The sequence below is a fragment of the Trachinotus anak genome, unplaced genomic scaffold (assembly GCF_046630095.1).
Source record: "Trachinotus anak isolate AG129_WGS33_773 ecotype Australia unplaced genomic scaffold, CSIRO_AGI_Tana_v1 ptg000028l, whole genome shotgun sequence".
NCBI lineage: Eukaryota > Metazoa > Chordata > Actinopteri > Carangiformes > Carangidae > Trachinotus > Trachinotus anak.
Window position 1 is genome coordinate 6011263 of NW_027273879.1, and position 26114 is coordinate 6037376.

At 38.6% G+C, this 26114-nt stretch overlaps 2 protein-coding genes and 2 non-coding genes across 10 annotated transcripts; 1 reads left to right on the forward strand and 3 right to left on the reverse strand.

The window, feature by feature from the left end:
- Positions 1 to 2356: 2356 nt before the first annotated feature.
- Positions 2357 to 6908, reverse strand: rpl37 (ribosomal protein L37). The gene is made up of 4 exons (XM_071465322.1): positions 6754 to 6908; positions 5352 to 5487; positions 4778 to 4862; positions 2357 to 2677 (listed from the first exon to the last, which is right to left on the reverse strand). The coding sequence occupies exons 1-4, from the start codon at positions 6754 to 6756 to the stop codon at positions 2608 to 2610; spliced, it is 294 nt and encodes a 97-aa protein (XP_071321423.1). The 5' UTR covers positions 6757 to 6908; the 3' UTR covers positions 2357 to 2607.
- LOC139611974 (small nucleolar RNA SNORD72) lies at positions 3830 to 3906 on the reverse strand. Its single transcript, XR_011686404.1, has one exon. It is a non-coding gene; the product is annotated as a small nucleolar RNA SNORD72 (small nucleolar RNA).
- LOC139611975 (small nucleolar RNA SNORD72) lies at positions 5560 to 5639 on the reverse strand. The gene has a single exon (XR_011686405.1). It is a non-coding gene; the product is annotated as a small nucleolar RNA SNORD72 (small nucleolar RNA).
- Positions 6909 to 8354: 1446 nt separating the features above from the next.
- Positions 8355 to 25528, forward strand: st8sia5 (ST8 alpha-N-acetyl-neuraminide alpha-2,8-sialyltransferase 5). Of its 7 annotated transcripts, none has more exons than XM_071465304.1 (9): positions 8355 to 9202; positions 14459 to 14566; positions 14873 to 14968; positions 18517 to 18609; positions 20504 to 20665; positions 21465 to 21609; positions 21756 to 21868; positions 23014 to 23106; positions 23234 to 25528. In XM_071465304.1, exons 1-9 carry the CDS (start codon positions 9117 to 9119, stop codon positions 23694 to 23696), a joined length of 1359 nt encoding a protein of 452 aa, XP_071321405.1. In that variant the 5' UTR covers positions 8355 to 9116; the 3' UTR covers positions 23697 to 25528. The 7 variants fall into 7 exon arrangements, with proteins under 7 accessions (XP_071321405.1, XP_071321404.1, XP_071321406.1 ...); XM_071465303.1 differs by having other exon boundaries at positions 8358 to 9308; XM_071465305.1 differs by having other exon boundaries at positions 8361 to 9308; positions 20579 to 20665.
- The last annotated feature ends 586 nt before the right edge of the window (positions 25529 to 26114 follow it).

Genomic DNA, 26114 nt, shown 5'->3' on the forward strand with positions numbered 1-26114 from the left:
GCTGTATAATGCAGAATGTCTGCCTTTATATTTGGAGATTTAACCAGAGCCTGACTGCAGCAGCATGTTTTCATCTCCCCTCGCACTAAGCCAGTGTAATTGAATGATTCTAACAAGAGACATAACTCTTGGGGGGTCGGGGGATGATACTCTGGGATAGGATGAAAGTATAATGGAACCCCTCTGGTTTTCTCTGGGTTCACAGCACACAACCTACTGTTCAGCTTCACAGATGACTTGATATTGTTAATGATGGCTGAATTCCATTTAGCTGTGTCAGTTTGAAGGTCACGGTATTGTTCATGCTGACTTACTGTCTGTTGTGGTTTACTGGGACACTTAAACATAACAGAACAATTAGTCCATCTAATATTTGTGGACCAAACTACCTCAACCACGTCACCGTGGCTTCATTCTAACATTCTCATTTCTGTTTGTTTCTTTCGCCTGTCTGATGTTTGCATGAGCAGTACAGCACAAGTCACAAGGCCAAAGTAGAGGAAGTCTGTCAGGACTGTGTGGATGTAATGGATGACATCACCTCCGACCCTGCAGTTTAAAAAGCTATTTTAAAAAGTTATTTATACATTTTCATTGATGTAAAATGGTTTTACATTAACTTAGTTATGATGGGATTGGAAAAACTGCTATAGGCTACTGCAAGGAAACATATCTGATTCCTTTTTCATTATTTTCCCTTGGCCCCTTGAGTATATTAACTATGTGTATATATCAAAATATGACACACCCTGTATGCAAGTATGCGCTAAACCTACAACTAGAGATAAAAATGTACATATTTAAGACCAAAACTCAAACATTTTGATTTATAATATTTTTATAAAAGCAACATCCCTAGCAACCTTATCAGCATAGAAAATAAACAAAGAAGCTGTGGTAAAACTGGCAGAGGCACAACTTTAACAGGTGAAAACAAGTGTCAAGCTACACCACTTTCAATGAGGTGAAGAGCGTTTTGGCAGCACAGAGTAGAAACCCTGTTGGGAAATACTGCCGTTGTAAAAAGCCCTGCAGACTTATCTGTGATTGAGGCCATACTCCTCCACCTCAGTGTGAGGTTGCAGATCATGTTAGACTTGCCAGATCCTTCAGTAAACAGTTTCACTGGAAGACAGTGTATAGACAGTTACAGGAAGAGAGAAAACCCTTGAAGGCATAATGTGCCAGTACAGTAATCATTTTTAATTTTCCCAACCTCTTATGATACATTTTGTTTTTCCATGATTAAACAAAAACAACAACAACAAACAAATTATCATACTTTCAATCATACTACACTAATTTCAGCTCAAATCTTGGGCACTTCTCTGAGAGAATTAAGTAGTACAACTACTTTGTCAAAATGTAGTTAATTCCCAAAATTCCCACACCAAAACATGATTTCCACCACCTGTCAGTGCTGTTTTTTATCACTGTGGCGGCCTCCGCCGAAGTTTTCCAGCTGGAACTATAAAACTTGAACTTTTGACTCATCTGTAAACTCACTTCTCTCCATTCGTCATCTTAGAAATTTCAGTATTGTTAGGCTTCTTCTAAATATTTAGACTTGTTTTGTTGTTCAAGACGTAGAAACTGTTGCTTTTCCCTTAAAGCTGCAGACCACAGTTTTTTTTCTAGCTGCACTTTTACTGAGGAAGCCAGGGGCGCTGCTAGAAACTCTGAGGCCCTGTAAGAACGTCAGTATGTTGTGCTGCCCCTGTCCAGCATCGGGGTTCTGTTTAGGTGCAAATTGGCACAAACTATTCACCACTTGAAAATAATTGGGGTTTTAAGGGCGTTATATTCCAATGCTTTCTCAGTAGCAGGAAGCAATAGACCTGTATTAGCAAATATATAGTGTAAATTGACTGTTCATCAGGTGTGCTTGTACAGATGTTCATGTGAAATACATAGTGTGATATCAGTGAAACAGCATTAACCAAACTATGCTTGAAAGGTCTCTTGCTCAAATTTTCTACATGCCATTCTCACAGATTAGAAAAAAAATGTATTCAACATAAAAGTAAAATTTCTTGGTGCTTTTGTGCAACTGATTTTTACTTTTTATGAGACCATTGTAATTACAACCCAATAATTTAAGTTTAAATATGTCATTTATCTATTAAGAGGTAAATTGTTCTCACATCACTATCCCTTGTATAAATGCAGTTATGTAAGACCTTTCCAGCCTATTAACAACAAACAAAAACTAATTTGACTTTCTGACAGGACAATGGGAAAACACCAGCTTCACTCTTTTGGCCAGAATTAGGAGTTTGGTGTAATTTGTTTTCAAGAGAGGTCGGACTTCCAAGGTGGGTGATTGTAAGAAAACCTCCAACATTAATACAAAAGATCATGTTTCTGAAAACACCTTTTATTTCAGCTTTGTGTTCTTAGTTTTGACACAACATTAGAAACTTTTAACTTGAGATTTGCACAAATGAACCCAGTGGGAATAAAGTCTTAACACCATGTGTGTATATTTAATCTGTTGACACCAATCACGACCTGTCTTTGCCATCACTGGCTAAACAACAGGGCTAAAAGATCAAGAAACAAGACTTTTTGTTTAACATCACATTTATTTAACCAAAAATGTGTCTTTTAGGATGAGCTGGAGGCGGCCACTGCAGCACGTCTGGGTTTGGGGGTGGTGCCTTCCCGGAAACCATTCCTGAAAAATAAGGAATAACAATATGAAGATGATGCAGACACATGACACATACTAAGCATCATCTCAGGAGGTAAATCCTAGTGAAAAGTTGCAAGTCAATTTATTTGTTTTTCTACAAAAACAAATGATAGTCTTAGCTTTATTAACAAATGTGCTAAAAGCTTTATGTTATCCCACAGTCTACCATCTACTGCAGGCATTTACAAGCTGGTTACCCAACTAGCTAGGTAAATCACTATGGTTACAGCAGCTGTTGAGAGTTGATTAATTTTGAACTGTAAACATTTATTTCTCCTGGAGTTGTTTGGACAGGAGGATAGACAGCAAGGCTGTGGCATCTTGGCACAAATTACACTGATGTTCACAAAAGCTGGAGTTTTTGTGAACAAACAGATGCTGGCATTTCTGTTGAGACGCGTTGAGACAGTGACTCAGTGTGTCCCAGTTAAGCGCCGAGCCAGCAAGCATAACACGAGGACCTTGGAACCGTTACAGGTGAAAGAAATGCTGGTATTATCATCGTCTCTAATTACACCTGTGATTCAACACACAACATTTTTCCCCCCGAAAAGTTGTTTGCGCAATTATGTAAAATGAGATTTAGCTGAGATTAACCTGGCCGCTAATTATGCCACTTCTGAGTATCTACTGCATGGTGTATGTTTTAAGCCACGAACACACAAAGATGGTCCAATTTTAGGACATGGATTATTTACCTTTATCCACAGTGCACAGCAGTTATGATACGTCTGCAAACTTGAATATGCCAATAAGGAAGCTTAAGTTAAGTAAATTATAATGAAACAGGCATTTTGCCGGAAAAAGGACCTCTCTTAAAGCCCAACTTCAACTACCTTTTGGACCTGTGCTGCCAGGTTGTCCATCTTTTAGATGCTACATTAACACTCACGTTAACACTCACTGTAACAAAAATAATTGGAATGGGAACAAAGTTTTAACTTTTTATGTAATAAAGTGAAATGACATTTGGTTTTGAACTGTTAATCACTGCATGTGGAGCAAAGCCCACTGATGCTGAATCATCACATCCAAAACCATTTTTCCTGCCCCATTAAACAAGAGGTGAGCTGAAAACTGCCCAAACTGGCAATTCCAGTGTCCAATTTTATGTCAGTGATCTCGTCTTACTGATGCTTACCTCAGAGAAATACTAATATCACTTGAGTTCATTTGTTCAGACATTTTTTTTTCACCATCATTGGTAAGCAGCATTGACAAGTCTAATGACAGGACTTCGTACAGGTTGGTAACAGAGTGAGAGTCTTGCAAAAACTTGTTAAAAACTAAACTGTTGATAATGACTCACACCAATTCCTTGCTACTGCAGGGCTCAAAGCACTTCCAATATGGACACAAACTTTCTTTCTATCCACTTTTCTGATTGTTTTGAGTGGACATGAGACTATCTTTCAAGTGTCTGGTGATCCAATGACATCAAAACTAAACAAAACAACCTATAATTCACTGTTTTTCTTGTAGTCATTGTAAACATTTGTTTAAATGTTATTCCTCTGTTTTTGGATGCAGTTTCATGACGTACCATCAACAACTATGCTAAGGATCATGTGATTATACAATCCAGCATTTCTTATAAACATTTCTGTTCAACATTTTACATCATACCATAACATGAAATACCTCAATTGGGGGGGGGTATAGCTATAAGCTTCCTTTTGGTAGTTTAAAATAAGATGCAGTGATCTGTGTCTGTTTGTATTCCCAGCTTGGAAAACGTCAACACAACTCGATAGCAGAACCAGTGTTTGGAGTTCAAGCTGATAAATCAAAATGATTTACTACATATCAGGTCTATTTATAGTGTTTATCATGTCTTTTAACATTTTGAGGAGTATTTTCAAGCAAACAAATTTCCACTGTGGCCTTTGAATAAGGTAAACTTGTACTTCGTTCAAAGTGTTCGCTTCCAGATGACATTTCATTATTTGTATTACAGATGCCAAAGCTATAAAAAACACACAAACACTGAAGTAAAGACAGCAAACAGGTTTTCATTGCCAAATTTGCAGTAAACTGGTGCACCACTAACTTAGCTGAGCTTTTTCCATTAAAAGATCATACCTGAATCTGCGGTAGACAACCTTCAGGTGTCTCAGACGGCCAGTCCCAGTGGTGTTCCTCCTCTTGGCCTTAGCGCTCCAGTTGTCTACAAAACAATACATCTGTAAGTGTCAAGGCAGTCTGGCTATTTACATCAATGTAGAGCTGGATAATGTACTGACAGTGTCATTGACTTGTTACACAATTAAAATGTTGATTTCTTCTGGTCTATTATAGTCAAGTGACACAACTTAACAAGTACATTCTTCATGCATAAAATTTTACATTTGATAGTAATACTGCCCAAAGCACTTAATTCCTAATGTGAACCCAGATAAATAACATTACACAGATTAACTAATATCCCCATTCATCCATCCATCATTACTACCAGCAACAGGTAAGACGATATTTAAGACCTTTGTAAAGCAATGACTTTTGATTTTTTTAAACTTCTAAACCCACAACCAATCTAAAAAAAACTGTTGCTATACCAAGCAATGCTCTCATTTTAGAATCAACAATACACTCACATGCAATGTTCTGGCTAAAAGGACCGTGTCTTACGATCAAAACATGTCAGTAAGTGACTTACACTTTCTCTTGCGCTTCTCGGGGTAGCCACACTTGCCACAGGTGGACTTCTGCAGGTGATAGGCCTTGGACCCACAACGACGGCACAGGGTGTGCGTCTTGTTCCGGCGTTTACCGAAAGATGATGTCCCCTTCGTCTGAAGAAGATAAGACACCACAGCTCAGGAACAATTCACAAAAGAATATCAGTACAAGTTAAAGCTCTGATAGTCTTGTCTCAGTTAGGAAGATTGAATCACAGAAAGTCATTTGTTCAGACATTTGTGTTTTAAGACATCACTGACAAGACGTGGGCTGAGGTTGCAGCAACAACCACTAGATGCTGGATGTGAAGGATGCAACAATACTGAATATCACTGCCTTAGTAACAGTGTATGTAATTTAAGGACAGTACAAGCTGTACAAAGTAGAGCAGGTTCTTTGCCCAGTTTTTAAGACAAAACCTTACAATCATGCACAGAAGTCTCTTGGTGAGAAGTTAGAAGCAGATTAATTATTTTATTACAAGTTTTATGCCAAAAAGCCCTTATACACTGTAGCTCAACATTTTAAACCAGACAAACAGCAGGCAGGCAGTTCATATTGCCCCCAAACACTAAGTCGAGTTAAATGTAACATGCTGTCTTACACATTGAGTAATGAATGATGGACATTAAAATGTAATACTAGTGTCTAGTAAAAATATATTTCAGATAAAAAAATTTGCCTTTTCAATCTTCATCATTCTATTAGCACTGACCATTTCATTTTTCTGATTTGTTTTTCCATGATGTATTTAATAGTATTTGTTATGTTCTATGTGTTTGTGTGTGAGTGTGTATGTGTATGTGTCACTCTGATGTGTAAATAAATGCCTTTAAGTGTGAATTCTTGTTATTGTGAGTCTGAGTTGTGTTGATTTGTACTGAGTATTATATTTGTGTGTGGTGATGTGTGATTCAATTGCAAATAAAATTCAAAGTCCGTTTCAAGTTTCCACACTCATCTAAAGGAGACACATGAAAAACTAGCCGGGAATGCTTACCGCTATGGTAAAGCTAGTTAGCCCATTTTTATACCTTCTATTACTTTTACAAAGCGAATAACAACATTAGTTCATCTTTAGTCCGCTGACGGCTACAAAAGAACTTATTTCGACTTATATTATAGTTATCCAGTTGTCTCCAGTGTGAATTAAACCTTATAAGTACACTGAACCTCAGTGCTAACTGCAGCAAATAAATGCTTGAACGGAAGCAGCAGGAACAACGATAATTTTTACAAAAATGAAGCTTCATCTCAAAAATACTTAATCCGAACGGTAACAATGTTTATCCGACAACGAAACACCCTCACTCCGTTTCAGATTAACGGCGCATTTAACAGATGTTTGCAGATTTCTGTCTGACAGCGTTGCATCTTACCATTTTCGTCCGGTGGCTAAGGGAAAAGAGGCCGGAAGAGGAGCTTGCGCTGCATCAAATTACATCCGTGCGGCTTCCGGTGTAACACAGAAATGTGACCCCCTTCGACTAGATTTCCCTGCCCATGCCTGTATCTTGGCTTATCTGACGTATTTAAAAGTTCCACTTCATTTTCAGAGAAAACGTCTTATCTAGCCAATTTTTATTATGACAAAATGCCCGAACATGCACCACAAACCGTATTAAATATCTTACATAGCATTTTAATGATATACACTCATTCCATCATAACACAGAGTAATTTATTTACTAGTTGTTTATGTGGGAAAAAAATCCAAATGACCTAATTAAAAAACGTTTTGGCTCCCCCAATACACATTACATAATTTTAGATAGATATATACAATACCCAGCATGCCACATGGTAATTTGTAACTGAGAGAAAAGCCTTTGGGATGAAGGTCAGGGTTGGTTGATTGCCCCCATCATTTTGGGAGCAAGTTACTGGCCTAACTGCAGGAGTTCAACTAACATTTGAGTGCACAATTGTGTGTGAGACCAAAAATCTTGTTGATAATCACCTTAGACAAATCATACATTATTGCCTAATTCTGTGGCCTTGTCTTTGTGGAGATCTGTGTGTCAAAATCTAGACTTTTGCTGTTGATATTTTATCATGGGCCTTTTGGGCAATATGCACACGGCACAGAAAGGAGGAAGCCCATCAGTTTATTTTTCATTTCTGTGGCCAGCAGGCTAATCTAGCCATGGGTTTGTCTTCCGAGCCCATAATAATGAGGCCTGGGTAGTGAAAGAGACAATAACACTTGGATACAGGGTGCAAATTAACTTCCTCTGCAGGGTGTCTGGTCATGAGGGAGAACAAATCAGGTGCTTGGAGTAGAATTGCTGCTCCTCTCTGTTGAGGGGGGGAGAAGAAAATAGATTGATAAAGAGAATAGATTTTTTTTTTTTACAGGAATTCAAATATCGGTGTGTCCATCTGACCTCTATACAGGTACACTTGCTGCAGATTACTTTAAATTAACAAAGCTTTATATTTCTTGCACAATGTGTGTCAGTAAAATACTGGTCAAATCTTTAGTGGTCAGCTCAACAGACTGGCAAAGGAGCTCAATGACCACTTCAGGTCTGACCAGATATACATGTTTCAAGAGAGTCGGATATGATTAGGCCTTTATATGGATAAAGAAAGACGACGTTCACATGCCACCGAATTTGATGCTGCATGATCTGGTTGTAAAACACCAGTGACACTGTTGCAAGGCTGATAAAGTAGCTGTATTAAATGGGCTTTGATGACATGATCAAACAGCTGTCAAAGTGGACCTGGGCAGAGATCAATATCACTGAATTGTTATCAACCCCAGCACTACAAACTGATTTCTGTCAGTAGTTCAGCTCTAAGAGGGCTCTGCCTTCATGCCACAATGTTGCTGTCAAGGTTTGAAAAATTTCAACAGACACTGAAACAGTTAAATAAAGCATTTAGACCGAAAACTGCCGAGCAGAAAATAGGTACCCTTGACATAAACTCTACTGCAAAAAAAAAAAAAAAAAAAAGTAGTGCAGTCGTGTTGCAGCCGTATCAGATAGGCTATAAATACATTCTAATGACTTTTAATTTGATAAGGTGTGGCCTAATCTTCACAGTTGAGTTCGAGGCTGTGTTTGACTGATGAATTGTGCTGTTGTAGATGTGGTGAGTGCGCAGGTGAAGGAGGACATGACCTTGGGTTCTGGCCGAGCATCTGAGTGAGACGCGGCGCGCCCCCGGCTGCCAGGCTGAGAAAAGGCGCATCCTCCTGCTTTTACATTTCAGTCACGCAGCTTTGCTCAGATGTGAGATGAAGCATGGGGTATGTTTTTTTTTTTTTTTTTTTTTTTCTGGCTCGCACCAGTAATTGATAGAATAGAAAAAAAGCGCGTTTGACATCGATGCATTTCGGGATGTATCCTGGACAAACAGCCCTCTGAGCGCGTTGTTTTTGGGTGAGCTGGATTGCTTGCAGCCGACCGAGCGACTGCACCTCGTCGAGACGAGTAGCACACGCTGTCCTATAGAAATCTAGAGTTTCCTTCGGGACATTTCATGTTTTTCCGCTCGTTTGCTTACAAAATATATACAGGCCTGTTTTTATAGAGGCTATAGGGTTTATTTTGGCGGAATCGGATAGGGTCATTTATGGTTTTTACTAATTGAGACCACAGCTGGCGATACATTGCGATGCTTCTCATCCAACACCAATAATGCGATGGCGTGAGAGCAGTGAAATAGCCCAGTGAGGTGATGGACAATGTCCAGTCCAGCGGGGACAAGACACCTGCGCTCCTGGTCCTGAATGCAGCGGAGAGAGACACCTAACCGGGTGTCACCGTCAGCCCTGGATGCTGCGCCGAAGAATGGGATACTCCGACCCATCGTCGGGTAAAGATATACTCGGCAATAGATCTCTTTGTTTCATATTTATTTGCGCATTTGGACTTGTCACACTATTGCAACAGATTCTCTATGGGAAAAACTACATTAAGAGGTAAGTGTTGATTTTTTCTGTTCGGTCGCCATTAACAATAGGCAATTAAAGCGCAGGCCCTGCTGTTTGTGAGAGCTGTCCACTCTGTAATGGTGATATTCAGACCTAAAAAGCATGCCTTCATGACCGTTCTGTGGGTTCAGTTTTGATCCCAATTAATGGCTTAATGGTGACAGATAAATAACGGATGAAAACATTGATTAACTGTTCAGTATAAATGGGAGCAGTCCGGATGAATAGGCTTCATGTTGGGAACAACATGGGGAAAACAAGCTTTAATGGCTGAAAAGAACAATAGCAATTAACCATCCATCTTTTTTTCCAGTGGCATAGAAACAATTTCCATTGGATTTATTTTTTGATATTTTCTGAAAATGAAGCATCACATTCATACCATACACAGTGCTCCAGCTGTGTATGGTAATGGTTTCCCTTTCTTTTTCCAAAGATCTTTATTTGATTTTACGTTTCAGCCTTCTTGACTGGTCGTAGCCTACATCTTACAGAGGCATCAGATTATCATAATGTTACTGAAAGCCATTGGAGCTGATGATGATAACAGATAGCAACATGGTTGTGATGATGTGTATTTCTTATTGGTCCCTGTTAAATAAACCTTTTTTTTTTCTTTTGCCAGGCTGCACTCAGTGCACACACAGCCACTGCAGAGCCAAGTTTTTTAATACCTCTGCAGTAGTAACAGTATTTAACTCCTTGATAGGGGTTCTTGAGCTGAATCCTGGTTTGCTCTTATCTAAACCAATTTCAACATTCATTTGTTTACTAAATTACAGGCCCCTTTCCTTTACATTCTGAGAAAATTTTCAGTGTGAGACGAGCAGATGCTGAGAAGTCGGGATGTTTGATCTTTAGGTGGTTTATGAAGCACTCCAAAATCTCACCTCTAACAAAAGAAACAATCAGACAAACTTTATCCCCACCTCCAAATATCTTACAGACAGCACATATATGCTTACTTCATAGCAAACATATATGTGCTGCAATCTGAAAGCTCCCCACGGCTAACCCCTCCCCTGCCACCCTGCTGGGCTGGTCTGGATACTCAATGTGGATTCATGGCATCCTAACCTCTTCAGTGAGATGCATGAATCCAGACCCAACACACACACATACACCTTTCCTCGCCTGTGCCCTTACTTTGCTCCTAAGGCTCAAACCTAGGAGAGAGGGGGGAACAAGCCACACAACAGAAACCAGTGGGCTCAGCGGCAGCCATTTTGCTACAGTCTGTCTGCACACACACCTCAGTGCAAGTGGGGGAGAGAGAGAGAGAGATGAAGGAGACAGAGAGACTGAGAGACTAAGAGGGGGTGATGAAATTTAATGTGTTTGTATGTGTTTGTGTGTGTGTGTGTGTGAAGAGAGAGAGGAGAGAGAAGACGTCATCTTACAACATCTATCCAAGCATAAACAATCAGAAGTCGTTGGTTGTTGTCCACATGGGTTTGACCGCACCCAGCCTCTTCCCCAGGCCTGGGAACATGTTAGCAGGGCATTTATCATGTGCTCTTGTGTTTCAGGGCAACATGGGAAAAAAAACACATCTCTGCAAATTACCAGAGACGTCTAGGCTACAATTGCAGCAGAGGAAACATTTGGGTGCTTAGATTAAGAGAAATCTTAGGGAGTTGATTTAAGATGTATCATAAATCATAATGACCAAGGGCCAGGGGGCTCTCCTCTAAATCAATGAGGGGTACCCAATAAATTGGAAATAATAATAATAATAATAATAATAATAAAAACAACATAAATCGATGACCATCGATTTTCCGTGGAGTCACATTATGGTCTCACATGAATCAGCTCACTCCCTTGCCTGCATGTCTTCACTGGAATCAGGACAAAGTTGTAGAGAATGTAGGACAGTAAAATGGCAGCGAAGGAACAAGGAGAGAGCTTATTAAAGGATCACAATGAGTGACACACTTCTGTGATGGCAGACATATTAACTTTCAACTCTATTTGACTTGAAGAGGGTGATATCTAAAAATATTCACAGCGAGAGAGAGGAATACCAAAGGCCCCATCCAGAAAGTAGTGGCTTTGCAATTGAGTGCACATGGCTGCAGCTAATGTTTTTCTTCATTATCAGTTTATTATTTCAATGTATTATGGCAATCCATAAAACATCAGAAAATGATTCAATGTGTCACAAATTCCCAGAGGACACGGTGAAATCTTCAAATGTCCAATTTTTGTCTCATAGTGAGTCAGTCCAAACCAAAAACTAAATTCAGTTTACGGTGATATAACACAAAGAAAGTCCTCACATCTGAGAAGCTGGAACCAGCAAATATTTGCCATTTCTGCTTGATAAATGATGTAAATGATTATTTAATTTGATCAAAATTCTTTGCAATTCAACTAATCTAATTTCAGCACAAATTTGTTCACCAGACTCCATTTGAGAAATAAGCCTTTCTTGGTGCCTTATATAAATAAGTTTTATGCAAGTTTTTTTTTTGTTTGTTTCCACAAGCTCTTCACAGAGCTGAATGTGTTTATATTGATTCTAGTATCTAACAGCAGATTGTCCATAATTTATAAGTCACAGCACTTTTATTATTCACAGAAGTGATTCCTTGTTGAAAGGTAATGCAAAGAGGAAACAACAAAGAGACTGAAAGAAGATCACATCTGCTAATTTCCTTTTATGATAAGGACCATGAAGTACAAACTTAAAAAACCCTTAATCATTACAGGAATACCTCTGGACACACAGTAGCCTACTAAATGTTAATCTAGATTAATGTTCCAGTCCTACCCTAAAAACCCAAGTCAAGTCCTTACTGCTTTCAAGTCCCATTAACAATGCTCGAGGGTAGAATCAAAGCTCATTAGTGCTTCAGAGAAACTTTGTGCCTGTTGTTTGTCCAATCAAATGCTTAGATTCCTGTCTGAGTTGTCCACATAATTGAGTCAATGGGAGATAAATGGCTCTTTGCATTTGAATTCAAGACATTAAATTGATCTATGAGTCAAATGTAAAATGAGATTGATTATGGTTTTAGCGGTGTCCACAATATTGGAAAACATCAGCACTCTATGTGCTATTGATCAACCCACTGCATTTTAGATAAGAAATCAAGCCTGGACAGGCATTGCGTTTTGGGGGTGATTAAGATCTATGTTAGATAATGTTGTGCCGACTTAATTATTCTGCTGTCATTAGCTTTTCTGTGTAATAGACAGCTGTCCTATTTCATGCACTCATCCTGAAGCAAGCCACAAACATCTCTCTGATTTTTGGTGTGTTCTGTTCTGCAGCCAGTTGCAGTGTGTTATTGAGATGTTGAAGTGACACTCAGAGAAGCCAAAAGTGCCTGCACATCAGTATTGACATGAGTCCTCTGTGATGAATGCTCAATCACATAATGCACCCAGAAATGCTCTTAGGGTTCAATCTCCCTGCTGAATTTAGCACAACACCCACAGAGCACTCAGAGAAATGAGTCACACATGAATACTTGCATAATAATCAGCCAGATAATAGGAGTTGTACACCCACATATATCTGGATGTATGCAATGTGATTAGTCTGTTCACAAATGAAGTGTGATATTGAAAATTTTAAAGGATAAAACTGGTGATATTCTATATTTTTCATATTCTCATTATTTTCATTACAAATCTCATTTAACAACCATAACCAATAACTGAATGAATTTATAACCTGATACTTATTGTAATGTGCCATTAATCGCCACTGTTGTTCAAAAACTATTTAAATACATCAATGAGCCACACTGGTGCACTGGGTTACATATTCCTTCATAATGATGAGAATGGGCACTGTAGTTTATTTTGAGAGAATCCCCACATAGAACATCCTGCTACCATAAATACAAGCTAGTCTGAAGCTGAAAAAAATCTATAACAAAAAGACAATTTACTCTGAGCAACGTTTGCTAAAAACTACAGTGTCCAGCTGCTGAAGGAAATGACTGACCCCTTTTTAAAAATGAAACTGTATTTGAGACCTGTTTTTAAAGGAGCTATTTGTAAGTTTTGCTAATGCTACATAGCCAGCATTAACATTAAGTCTGGAAGAAACATTACAAGTTCAGCATCAAACTTAATTTCTTTACTTGCCAAGAGCTGTCTCCAGCGGTGGAAAGCAATCCTCTTTTTTTGCTTCTAAATATATCGCTTCTTTTCTTGTATTGAATTTAGCATGCTAACCGGTTGACCCGTCTCGTCACTTTCCGATACCGAGTCACTGCAGCGTCCAGGCTAATCTGAAGTAGTGCTGCTTAGAGGCCATATTATAACCTCTTGTATTGTAAACACTGATGGACAAAGCACTTGGAAAGACTGGTAAGTAAACAGCTGTTAATGCTAATGTTGGCTATGTAGCAATAGCAAAACTTACATATAGCTAAATAGCTGGTATTGTTGGTTTTGGTCTTTTAATGGGATTTTTGTTGAAAGTAACAAAACTGTAGAATATTGCTAGCCATTCAACTCAAAATTAAATATGTTTAAAGGCTTGATATTGTGTAAGTTTTATCTTGTTCTCTCTCGAGAAGACTAAACCCCCAAAAAGTACTCTGAACATACAAATGCCCCTCATGTCTCTGGAATTAGTTGTTTACTCACAAGGATGTGTTAGTTGATGATCATTATCTTATCAGTAATATTTGGCTGAAGGGATGGTCTAAATTGGCTACTTTATAGTATCTACACTTGGCAAATCTGTTGGCATCTCTTCCTCAGAAGTGATTTGACATTCGCAGAAACATTGGCAGCAATTATTGTTCCTTCCTTAAATCACAGTGACTTTAATATATTGAATTACAAGTCTAACACTCCTGCACGCCAATATTGCAGAGTGTAAATGTTTGAATCACACTCAGGATAGTGGCAACAGCCCAGCAGAGCATAAATTAACCATTTAAACCATAGTGTCATTAACTGAAAATCCATTCTAACCATGTCTAATGTCACATTTTGACTGTTTTTCTTGAGCTAAAAAGCTGCTCCCCCTTAAATGTATATGTGTATGTGTGTGCATGTATGTGCAACTCTGAGTTCTGTGAGTGAAGACATGGGCTTGGTTGTATGTGTATGACATTTGCACAATAAGGACAATAAATCCCAAATAAACTGACTCATTTTCTTACTAGTGCGCAACAGTTTAGCCGACTCAAAGGGGACGAGACAGGAAATTGGACCGGTCCCGTTAATTTCTCGGATGATGGATCTCTGAAGCCTGCCAGAAATGGAAGGAAAAGGTACTTTTCCAGCGTGATTGACTGCACAACACCTCTGAGAAAAGAGAGTGTGAGAGACAGACAGATAGAGTGAAAGAGAACACAAGTTTCAAATCCATCATAGTGATGACCCAGCCCTGCATGTGTGGACTGGACTATTATGCCCACCAGTCTCCTCAGATGCTGTAGACAAAAGCCGTAGCACATTTACACTCTTTTTCTCTACTTGTTTTGAAATCTGCAAGTTTAGGAAGTTAGCAGGGGTGGTGATGTCGCAGGACTACATCACACACTTAACTCTAACTTAACCTGTCTGCATGTTGACAGATGTTTCCGTCAGAATTTTCAGCCAGATTCACAGATCTCCGTAATAGTCACACCCTGCCTAGCCGATATTAAGAAGAAAAAAAAACGCTCTCAAAGGTAGGCCAGTTTGAAGGCATTTTTTTTAGTATTTTCACAGAAACCCAAGAATGCCTCTTTTTTTTCATTAGTCTGAAGGGTATTAACTCTCATATTTTTTCAGTGGTGGTTGCACTTCAGATTTGCTCTTGCATGTTGTCTGATCCTGTCCACCTCGACCCCTGATCCCTAAACCCCACCCCACCCCCCACCCCCTCCAGAAGCTGGTTGAACCACGGTCTCCTGTTGATGTACTGGCTTCTCCTCGTACCTCTGTGTCCCATCCAGCACCCATTTCCAAATGCCTTGTCCTCCTCAACCTGTGTCTCATGTGTTCTGCACAGCTCTGTGTGTATGCCATGTACATAGTGTGGCCACTTCTCTCTGCTCCCCCTATCTCCCCTTCTCACATCTGCATTGTCTCTCTGCGACTTGGATTTATCCCCTTTTCCACTTAACTAACTTTCCTTGTTACAAGAAGGCAGGAATGTGCCAGAATTTTCCCCCAAAGCTCCAAATCCTCATTGCACTGAGCAGTAGATTTCAATATCTATGTTAAAATTCTGGTTAGTCTTTCTCATCCTGGATTGGTTTCAAACCAGCATAATATTATTTACCTAGAATGCCATAGGAGATGAAATTCATCTCATATAGTGAATTACTGCTTTTAGAAGTGAACACAGAACACTTGCAAAGGTTTCATCATCTTAGCTAAAACAAGCATGAATAGTGTCAAATATATTACATGATACAGATGCTCCTCTCAGTAAAACCTCAGAAATATACTGCATCATCAGGTGGATGTAGACAACCAGTTTCATCGTTCCTTATTTGAACGATTTCATCCCAGCATCTTGTTCCTTTAATGCATTGCTCCATTGTATTGCTTGTTGTTTTCTTTTATTAGCATTATTATTTATTTATTTATTTTTAACTCACCTCATTTACCTCCACAGCCACAGGTAATATTTTGTGATTTTATCCATCTTTCAAAACACCACACTTCATTTAAGCTGTCTGACAAATACCAACATTCATTCTGACAAATACACCCTGCAATTGCTGCCACTCTGGCATTAAATCCCTTCTCTCCTCAAGCAATATACACGTAAATTCCAAGATTCAGATATAATAAAAGTAAAATTCCTGTAGTGCACCTAAGATCTCACAGATAGAACATTGTCCATCAAACAATGCTGTTTGGATCAATACCTTGTTTCAATATAAAATACATTTATTTAAATGCGGCCACATAGAGATGACTTTGTCAGTTCTATGGCCCTCTGCCCAAACCTAAAAGGAAAATTATAGATTGGGGCTAAAAGGAGAAATCCTCCAACGGTCTGAATCTTTACGATCGAACAAAATAATTTGTCTAGTGTAAAAATCTGATGCACCTCTTTCACAATTTAATGCATATTTATTGCCTCATGCCCATGTCACAAGATTGAATTTGCATGCAAGTCAAAAACATTTCAACGTTTTTTATAGTTCCATACTGAAGTAGTTATTTTGGTCATTATTCAAACAGAATTACAAAAGCAGGAAATTGCACTAATTTATGTAAATGTAAAAATATTAATGAGTTTGAGTTCCCAGCATCAAATCTTAAATATTCCCCAATGGTTTGCTTTTTATTTGGTCTTTTGATGGAGTTTTGCTTTAACTTGCCATAATTTAGACACTTTAACAGTTGACAGAGTTTAATTTCTATTCAAGGTAAGCACTTGGCTTAAATCATATGGACAGCCAAAAAATAAATGCAACAATTTAATCTGTGTAGAATTTAGTCAAAATCTATAAACTTTTGGTCTGTAAAACCCATTATGCAAACAAATTTAATTTAAATTAATTTAAACTGGGTAAGCACATGATTAGAGTGAGACTATATAACTTTTGTTGAACAGCGCTCACCATGGCCACAGGTGGTAATTACAAGATGCATTGAATTTACCTTCATTTACCAAGATTCTGTTTAATCAACTGCTTTAAAGACATCGTCATCTTTATCTGTGTCATGCATATAGTGTCATTTACTTGTTAGTGTTATTTAGACAACATCTGTCTAGCTTGCTAAAATTAGCTAACAGAAGTTACCGGTTATACAAGACCAAGAAAATCTGTAGCAGCAGCAGTTTTGATTGAAATAAAATGAACAAGGTTGTGTTTTATTCATAAGTTACATAGTCTTACTTTAATAGTCAATTTTCAATACAAATTTCAGAATTTTATATCTCAATCATCCAACTTAGTGATTAAACAGAATCAATCCGTGAGCAAGTCAAGTAACGTCACGTGCATCTACTCCTGAAAGTTTCCACCACAGCGCAGATAGAGATGAGTGATTAGAGAGATATTGATCTGATCAGTTGTTTTTTGTTAATTTTTTTACAACCTAATTAAAAAACCCTTACCACTGCCTAACCTGATGGCGCCTTCAACACAGAGTCAAATGTCGTCACACTGGTGGTTTCCTTCTTCTCCCCCTTCAACCTCCATCCTTACCAACCCACCCCTTCCAAAAACACACTCATACACACACACACACACACACACACACACTCACTCACACACAAACACACACACATTTTAACCAGACATCGCTCTGATTGCATGTAAATACAATTTTGTGCTGTGAGAAATGAGGCATCAGTGCACAGATAAATGGCAACTGACCTTAACATGAATTTTACAAGTGTGAATCCTCTCCGCTTTCTCCGCAGAACCATTTTGTCAAATTCACAAAAACACGGTCACACCACCACACTGAAGACATTACTTTTGTCTGCTTTGTGTTAATGTTGCCATTTCAATGTAACAATTGTTTTATCTGTATCTAAAATAATTCTTTTGATTCAATAACTCTAGTTGACAAGATACAATTCTAAAAGTCTTGCCTCCATGTTAATAATACCTGCTTGCATGAGCATCTGTGTGTGTTAATGTATCAAAATATCAAGAAATCAGCCAGAGTCAAAACCTCATGTTACTGTAGTCCGCATGACTGACATATATTGTATTACTTTAATGCAGTTAGCTATGTAAATGTATAAATCTATTGTACTGCCTGACACAAAAGCACAGACCCTCTCATACTCATATCCACCAGATGCTACACTGCTATAGTCATCTAATCCACCACAGCACATAGACACATTTTAATCATAGAATATCAGTGTTAAATCATGCAAGTTCTCATCATAACCAATTAAATAAGGGAAAATATGACAGGTATTATTTTTCATGTAGTTTATAACATTGGTTTAGACTAAGATGTAACAGAATCTGGTGCAAGTGTCCAGTAAACAGTATCTTGCTATGTTTGTGACGCCTAAAATCAGTTGCATCACTTCTGTCATTTGTCATCCCACAATGCTATTCTGATATTCTAGTGCTGTATAAAGTCAAACTATAGACATTTAATCGTAAATATAAAACTTTTTGCTTGTTTCCTCTAACACACTGTTTTATATATTGCATCTTATCTGCACAGTTTGTTGTTAATTCTGTTGATTCTCTTGTGTGTGAGGAGAGGTTCAGGCAGAGGATGACTGTGTCTATCCCGCCAGGTATCTGGAGAACTATGATGGCTCCTTTGACTTCAACTCCACTGCATGCAGGGAGCTCAGACAGGAGATTATGGACGTCAAAGTCCTGACAATGTGAGTGTTCATTTATGACATAGCCAAAACGTGTGAGGGGAAGCCTTATTTAGAATGAGATTTTTTCTCTAAGGTGATCCTCAAGCACCGGCCAGGTAGGTAGAGAGAAAACTCACCTGGTTTATGATATATGAATACACCTCAGTTCCCAAATGACGTAAATATCCTGCAGGATTGAGGAAACAAATATGAAATATCAAATTAATCCCAAAGAGAAACCAAAAATATTGTCCATGGGACCTTTAAAAGAATTATGACAGCTTTTAAAATTGTGTCTGTGTTCATTGAGAACTGTGTAATACTTACACATTTTAGCTAGTTTCTACCACATATTTGAGTTCATCATGAGGCTGTAGAATTTTCTTCAAATGTCAAAAAAGGACCAAAAGAGAGAATTATATCAAGACTAGGAGTCTCAATTCACAATGGAAGCTCTGTGAGGCTGTACAGCACAGCTGCGCCTTTAGCTATTTAGCTAATTCTAATATGCTCACAACCACAATGCTAACATAGCCTACTGATGTTTAGCAGGTACACTGTTGTTGATCCATGTTCATCATCTTAGTTTAATGTGTTAGCATGCTAATATTGACTGATTATCACTAAACACAAATTGCAGCTGAGGCTAAGTGGAAGTCATTAGTGGTCATTAGTTTTAGGTCTTTGGTTAAAGTATTGAACATACAAAGATTTTGATGACAGTGTTACAAGAAAGTCTGGGGATCACAAAAGTTATTAAAAGTCATCCTGAGGGGGACATGAATGTTTGCACCAAACTACATGGAAATCCGTAGCTGTAATAGTTGTTATATCCATTATAGTTGTTCAGCTATTTGTGAACCTCATGATAGCAAAAAAGAAAAAGTCACCAAAGTCATCGGGATTCCTCCCCTGGGGACCATGAATGTCAAAATTTGATTATTTCAGTAGTTGTACAGTTATTTCAGTCTGGACCAAAGTGGTGTTTTTTCACACGAAGAGAGAACAGGAATTTATATTGTGTCAGTATGTAATTAGCAATATATGCATTCTTTTTTATTCAGCTTATAATGTAATAGTACAAGTACTGGTTTCCAGTTGAGTTATGGTAATATCTGAAAGAAATAATAAATAAATCTAAATTCAATCAACATTTTGACATTTGACATTTAGCTGTTACTGTCAGATTTAACTGCAGCACACTATATGATTAACATACTGTTACACCACAATCAGTGGTGCTTACCACGCCGTCCCCCGGGATGCACTGGGCCACTCTGACCATGTCATGGTCCACCTGATTCCCACATACAGGCAGAAACTAAAACTGTGTAAACCTGTTGTTTACAAGAACCTCTAAGAACCTCCAATTGCACCAATCACCAGAACAAATTCCTTGTATGTGGAAACATACTTGGCAATAAAACAGATTCTGATTCTGATTCTGATATTTTTACATCATGCAGTACATTATCGTGTCAGATTCATGACACTCCTCGAATGGCCAGATGTGCTCGCAGCATTTTTCCTCTTGTGTGAATGTGAACATTGTCCAGTGACCTTTTATGGTTGTCAAAGACTTTTTTGTCAAATGCATTCGGGGCGCTTGATGAACGGCTGTGAGCCACTCTGTCTGTGGCAGGAAACAGCTGCTGTCACTCTGCCAGACAGTCAAAGTAATGGTGCCACTCCGCCTCCCAGAGCAACAAGCATCACCCAATCATCGCAAAAGGAATGTCAGTTCAAGGGCAGCTATGTACAGACATGCTTGATGAAGCCACCGTCTTTGTGCTAACAAGTCTAGATCCGGTGGCATCAGTGGTGCTGTCACAGAGTAGTCACTGTAATTTTCTGTCCCCCTGTTTGTCCTTTTGAGTCGTTTTTATGATGTTTCTTCAATTTACTACCCTTGTAGAAACATGGTTAATCGGAAAAAACATGGCCATGGGTATCCTTCCTCATTCCACAAGTCTCTCTGCCTGTCTGCCAGGGTGAAAACATCAGACCTGTTTGAGAGATGGCGAAACCTGCAGGTGTGTAGGTGGGAGCAGAACAAGGAGGAGACAAGCAACTTTAAGTAAGCATCACTCAGTCTCAGGAGAAGAAATGTAAATTTTAATGTCTAGATTCATTCTAGGTGTTCCCTTCATTCTTTGTCAGTTCGTCTGTTCAGTTTCCCTCACGATTCCTCGTGCTTCTGTTTCCATTCCCACATGTTCTTGTGTTTTTCACTTTGGTTCCTGCACATTTTTATCTTTTCAATTTTGTATTCATCCTTCATTCTTTGTCAGTTCGTCTGTTCAGTTTCCCTCATGATTCCTCGTGCTTCTGTTTCTATTCCCACGTGTTCTTGTGTTTTTCACCTTGGTTCCTGTACATTTTCACCTTTTCAATTTTGTATTCCTTGCCGCCCTAGATTGTTTTTTTTCTCCATCAAAGTAAGACTTTTGTGTTTTCCTTTGTTCAATAAACCTTCCAACTCTGAGCGCATTTGGGTCCTGATATCCTTACATCTACAACAACATAAAAAAATCTTTTTACATTGTCTTTGTTTCTGAGGTATATATGATTTTTCAGCAAACAAAATGAATAAAGTTGTTCATGAATAGCCAATTAACATAAAAAGAACAAAATATTTCTTGATTTTTTTTTTATAATAATGCATCATGTTTATTTCTGGATTTCTTCACCCTCATCAAATGTACAAACCCAGTTTGAGGCAAAGAGAAGTGTGACCATTTCAATGCTGATGTGGGGTCTGTGTGAGAAGATAAAGCCAATGTCAACACAACACAGGGGTTGAGTCTGTTTTGATGCTGGCGTGCAGTCTTCTACGATTTGACTAACTCTTACCTTTCTTTGGCGTCTTCCTGAAGGATGTCTCTGTCTCGCTGCTGTAATGCTCCTTCCTTTTTGTTCACCACCAAGAGGAACACTCCTGCAGGGACCAAGCTAAGGTATGAGGTGGACACTAGTGGTATCCTTCCCATCTCCACCGAGGTCTTCAAGATGTTTCCTGATGTGAGTTTATATCCTGCTTTATGCATAGTTTCATATAAGGTTAAATTGTTGTTTTTTTTATTGCACCTTGTAACCTGGTGATACAATCTGTTTGATTTCAATCAGCCTGCTGTCTGACATTAATAAAACCTGTCTGTTTCATCCAGGATATGCCGTATTCCAAATCACAGTACAAGAAATGTGCTGTTATTGGAAATGGCGGCATCATCAAGAACAGTAAATGTGGAAGGGAAATCGACTCAGCAGATTTTGTGTTTAGGTATACAGGATATAATCCTTCAGTGTTTGATATGTGAGGGTTGCACAGTGATAATCACAATTATTTTTTTCTCACTTTAACAAGCATTATTTATAATGAACGTACATGGATTGTTTCTCTTATACTTGACAGAAATAACCCTCAGTTTAACACTGAAATATACATGTATAATTATCATTAAAATAAATAAGACTTAGACTTTGTAACAATGCCAACAGAGCATGCAATCACATAAAAAGAATCCTGTAATGTTACACTTGAACTTTTGCCAGTATAGTAAAAATGCTCTTATTGCCAATAAGGCAGCATTTTACTGGTGAAAAGGAACAGCTTGATTTAATGCACCAGAGAAAAGACTAAATGCAGCAATTGCAGTATTGGACCTAACTTTCAGTACGCTCAGCCCCTCCTGCCATTTTCAATTATAAAGGTGGCAAAGTTACCACTTAAAATTCTTGGTAATTATGCAACAATGGCTACTTGTTTTCAGTGAGGGAGACAAAAGCATTTCATTAATTTCCAGATGACAACTGTCAATTTACTGGCTGAAAAGCCAAGTTAGCTGGTAAATTTTATCAGCGGTAGCTAGCTAACCAGTTAAGCAAGCTCCATGAGAAACGCTGCTCATAAAACGGTAACCCTGTGAGAGGTCTGAAAAATTCTTTAAAAGTCAGCATGCTCACCAGTTGCCGGTGCGGCTGTTTTCCAAACTTCTGGCGGGCCACGTCCCTACGAAGCGGGGAGCTGCCGCTGTGTTTCGAGACTTTCCGGAAGTAACTAAACAGCACTGTTTTTGTATTGCAGCGTGGAGCTACTTAGTGCAAGTATTATAAGTATGATAACAGATTTTTTTTTTTTAAAGTTCGCTTATATACAAAGTGTCACTATTCTACAGCTCCAAGCACACTGATTCAACATCCAAAGTTTGACAGGCTCAATATATGAAAAGTGTTGCTGAAGAGGGGTTTGGAGAACAGTTTACAAGTTTAATTTATTGTACAAACCTAACTCCCAATCACATTTATCATATGATTACTTGTGCAGCCCTACAATATGTCTCGCCAGCATGCTTAGTTTAAAATGTGTCAAATCAAGTACATTTGAACTCCTTTATCAGTGGGCTTGTATTTTCTTTTTTTTTGCAGGTGCAACATACCACCCATAAATGAGAAGTACTCAGCTGATGTTGGCACTAAAACAGATTTGGTGACAATAAATCCAAGCATTATTACTGAGAGGTACTGTAAATATGGGTCAGAGTGAGAAATCAGATCTCTCTCTCTCTCTCTCTCTCTCTCTTCCTCAGTCTGTGGCTTTCTCCTTCTCTTCTGGTTTTTGTCATCTCATACTTCACCTCCTCTGCAGATTTCAGAAGCTGGAGAAATGGCGGCGGCCGTTTTATGAAGTCCTCCAGAATTACGAGAACTCCTCAGTGGTGCTTCCGGCTTTCTACAACACCCGCAACACCGATGTATCCTTCAGAGTCAAGTACATGCTGGATGACTTTGACTCCCAGAGAGGCGTGTTCTTCTTCCACCCACAGTATCTGCTCAACGTGCAGCGTTTCTGGGCAGTGCAGGGCGTCCGGGCCAAACGGCTCAGCAGCGGCCTGATGCTTGTGACCGCTGCCTTAGAGATGTGTGAGGAGGTTCACCTCTACGGTTTCTGGGCGTTTCCCATGAACCCCTCTGGCATCTTCATCACTCACCATTACTACGACAACGTCAAGCCACGACCAGGCTTCCACGCAATGCCCCATGAAATTTTCAATTTCATTCACATGCATACTCGTGGGATCATCAACGTACACACGGGGAAGTGCACGTGATCCCTCAGTCCCCTGCATTAATGTGGAAGCTCAACATTTTACCTTTAATACGTTTATTTTAAAGCAGGTTTACCTGTTGTGTTTTATTTCAGTGAATGAGACACTTCACTCTTTCCTCCTTATTTGAAAAGAGAGTTGGCCTTCGCAGTGTACACTTCTTCAACTGCTCATCGAAGGTTGCTTGCTTTAATTGCCAACATACTTTTAAGTTGTTTATTTAGCCAATCTTATCACTATGGTTATCTTTGACTCTGACCATAGGATGCTTGTTTTTAATGTGAAAAAGTGGTCTTCATAGTGATGTTGTTTCTGTGAAGTTTTCTAGTGGCTCTGCTGTACAGAGGTGTTGTTTTCTACTCAACATTGCACAGGTATTTATGCTGAAATGGGGCTGCAGTGGGGGTCTTGGTACCCCCTCTTCCCCAAACCACCCCCTCCTTTTCTCTCTTTCTCTTGGACACTGTGGGTGTGGCAGCTTTTAATGTTTGTGTAAAACAAAGCTTGAACCTTGATATTAAGCGAATAGTTAAAAAAAAAAAAATATGAAAAAAAGGATAACTTCCAGTTGACTACTTTTGTAATCAATTTCCTATTTACCAGATTCGCTGGGTGAATATTTTAAAACGCTATTAAAATGGCCTGTTTTCAGTGGCCTACTTTCTCCCATTTCAAATATCCTGGTAAAAACAAAAGGTTTATGAGAAGAAGTGAGCATGTTTTTTTTTTTTTACTTTTTCTTTTTTGGCTTGTCACCGATAAATATTTTGCACCTCTGCAAAACTTCCAAGGCCATCCAATTTGTAAAACAACAGAGCGCTGTTGAGCGACCCAGCCTCTCGCCGTCATTCATGTCTTAAGCCGTGCTGCCTTATGAGATATCAAACCCTTCTGTATGATATGCAGTGCACCCATGTGTTTTGCGTATCCTCAAATGCATTAACATCAAACTAAATCTTTGTTGATCTCTTGAATAAAACATGTTTAAGACTCTAAGGTACAGACATTCATGTGCAGTTCTCCGCTTCTACTCTACTGGAATTAGTGAAGTCTTATTCCTTGTAAACACCATTCATAATCATGTAATGCTCTGCATGACTTAACTCTGTACTTGGCTTTGTGTGTGCCTGCTTCAACGATCACTAAAATATGTTTACACTTAAGCCTCTACTGAAACTCACAGTGCTTTTGGAGATATATATATATATATATATACGAAACTTATCACAGAAAGATAAATAGATTCATAGAAGCGAATTGTATAACAGTGGATGCAGTTCTCATTGATTAAAGATGCAAGAATGAAGATGGATGCTGCCCTGCTGCCCTACCTAACATTTTTATGAATACTATTATTTCACCTTCCCCTTTGATGTGTGAATATTTAGTTTGCACTCAAAAAAGCATCATACATTTAAGCACTGGAAAGCTGTGTGTGTTTTCAATGTTCCTTTAGTTGTACGCTGCAAAAAGTCTTAAGAAACTGTAAATTAATTTTTTGACACTCATCTGTCCAAGCTTGGCTTGTCATTTGTTTTTCCTTTGTATTTCAAGGACAACATTGCAAATAAGATTCCAATGTGGTGTTTCTTTCACCATTTATATAGACTCTTTGTGTGTTTATGCACAAGTGATACGAGTTCACCAAATATGAACACCAAAAAATTTGGTTTTACCACTAAATTGTTGTACAGACACAACTGAAATGAGAAAGGAAAAGGAAGGGAACTGATCAGTGCGGTGAATGGAGGTAATATAAAATACAGTGCTTCTTAACTGACTGAATCATTCTTTATACTGGTATTATGTTTGTAAATAAACTAGTTTGGATTTTCTCACTTGTATGTTCGTGAATTCATTATTATTGTGCATGAATAGGAATAATGTAGGAACATGCAGTACACCTGAGCTTAGATTCATTATTCATAGTCATACATTAAAAGATTTGCCACAAATAATAACAGACATTCATATTCTGTCTGATCTTCAAAATTTCAGTTTTTTGATGTACAGCGTTTTTTGCTGAGGGGCCACAGAGGACACAGTATGCTAATGTAACTTTCTCATTATAACCAAGTGGAGCAGACGTACCAGTCTGTTGTTCTCTGTCTCTTCAGGTTTTCAAATTCCTGTCTGCAGCCATGTGAAAGGTAAATTAATTCAGCTAGAAATAAATATTAGTTACCGCCAGGGAAGCAATTGAACTGATATGATGAAAGCTATCTTAAGATTTAACATGGAATTGGATTGATATCATTTTAGGAAAATGAATCTGAACTTGCCAGAGGGCATGTGGAAAGTCCGTGACATAGGCTAGCTAGAGTAACTTGAAAAATCAGATTTTGATTTGATGTAAAATATATCCACATTGAGTCTGCTGAACTCCTGGTGCTGCAACTGAGTTCGTGAAGTACCTTTGAT

Bases quoted from the DNA above. Each gene is read 5' to 3' on its own strand.
- st8sia5 (XM_071465303.1), top strand. From the start codon at position 9,163: ATGCTGCGCCGAAGAATGGGATACTCCGACCCATCGTCGGGTAAAGAT. The intron at 9,309-14,458 runs GTAAGTGTTGAT...TTTTCTTACTAG, and splicing joins GGGAAAAACTACATTAAGAG to TGCGCAACAGTTTAGCCGAC. The intron at 23,107-23,233 runs GTACTGTAAATA...CCTCCTCTGCAG, and splicing joins CCAAGCATTATTACTGAGAG to ATTTCAGAAGCTGGAGAAAT.
- rpl37 (XM_071465322.1), bottom strand. The intron at 4,863-5,351 runs GTAAGTCACTTA...ATTGTTTTGTAG, and splicing joins CGAGAAGCGCAAGAGAAAGT to ACAACTGGAGCGCTAAGGCC. The intron at 2,678-4,777 runs GTATGATCTTTT...CTTATTTTTCAG, and splicing joins GTTGTCTACCGCAGATTCAG to GAATGGTTTCCGGGAAGGCA.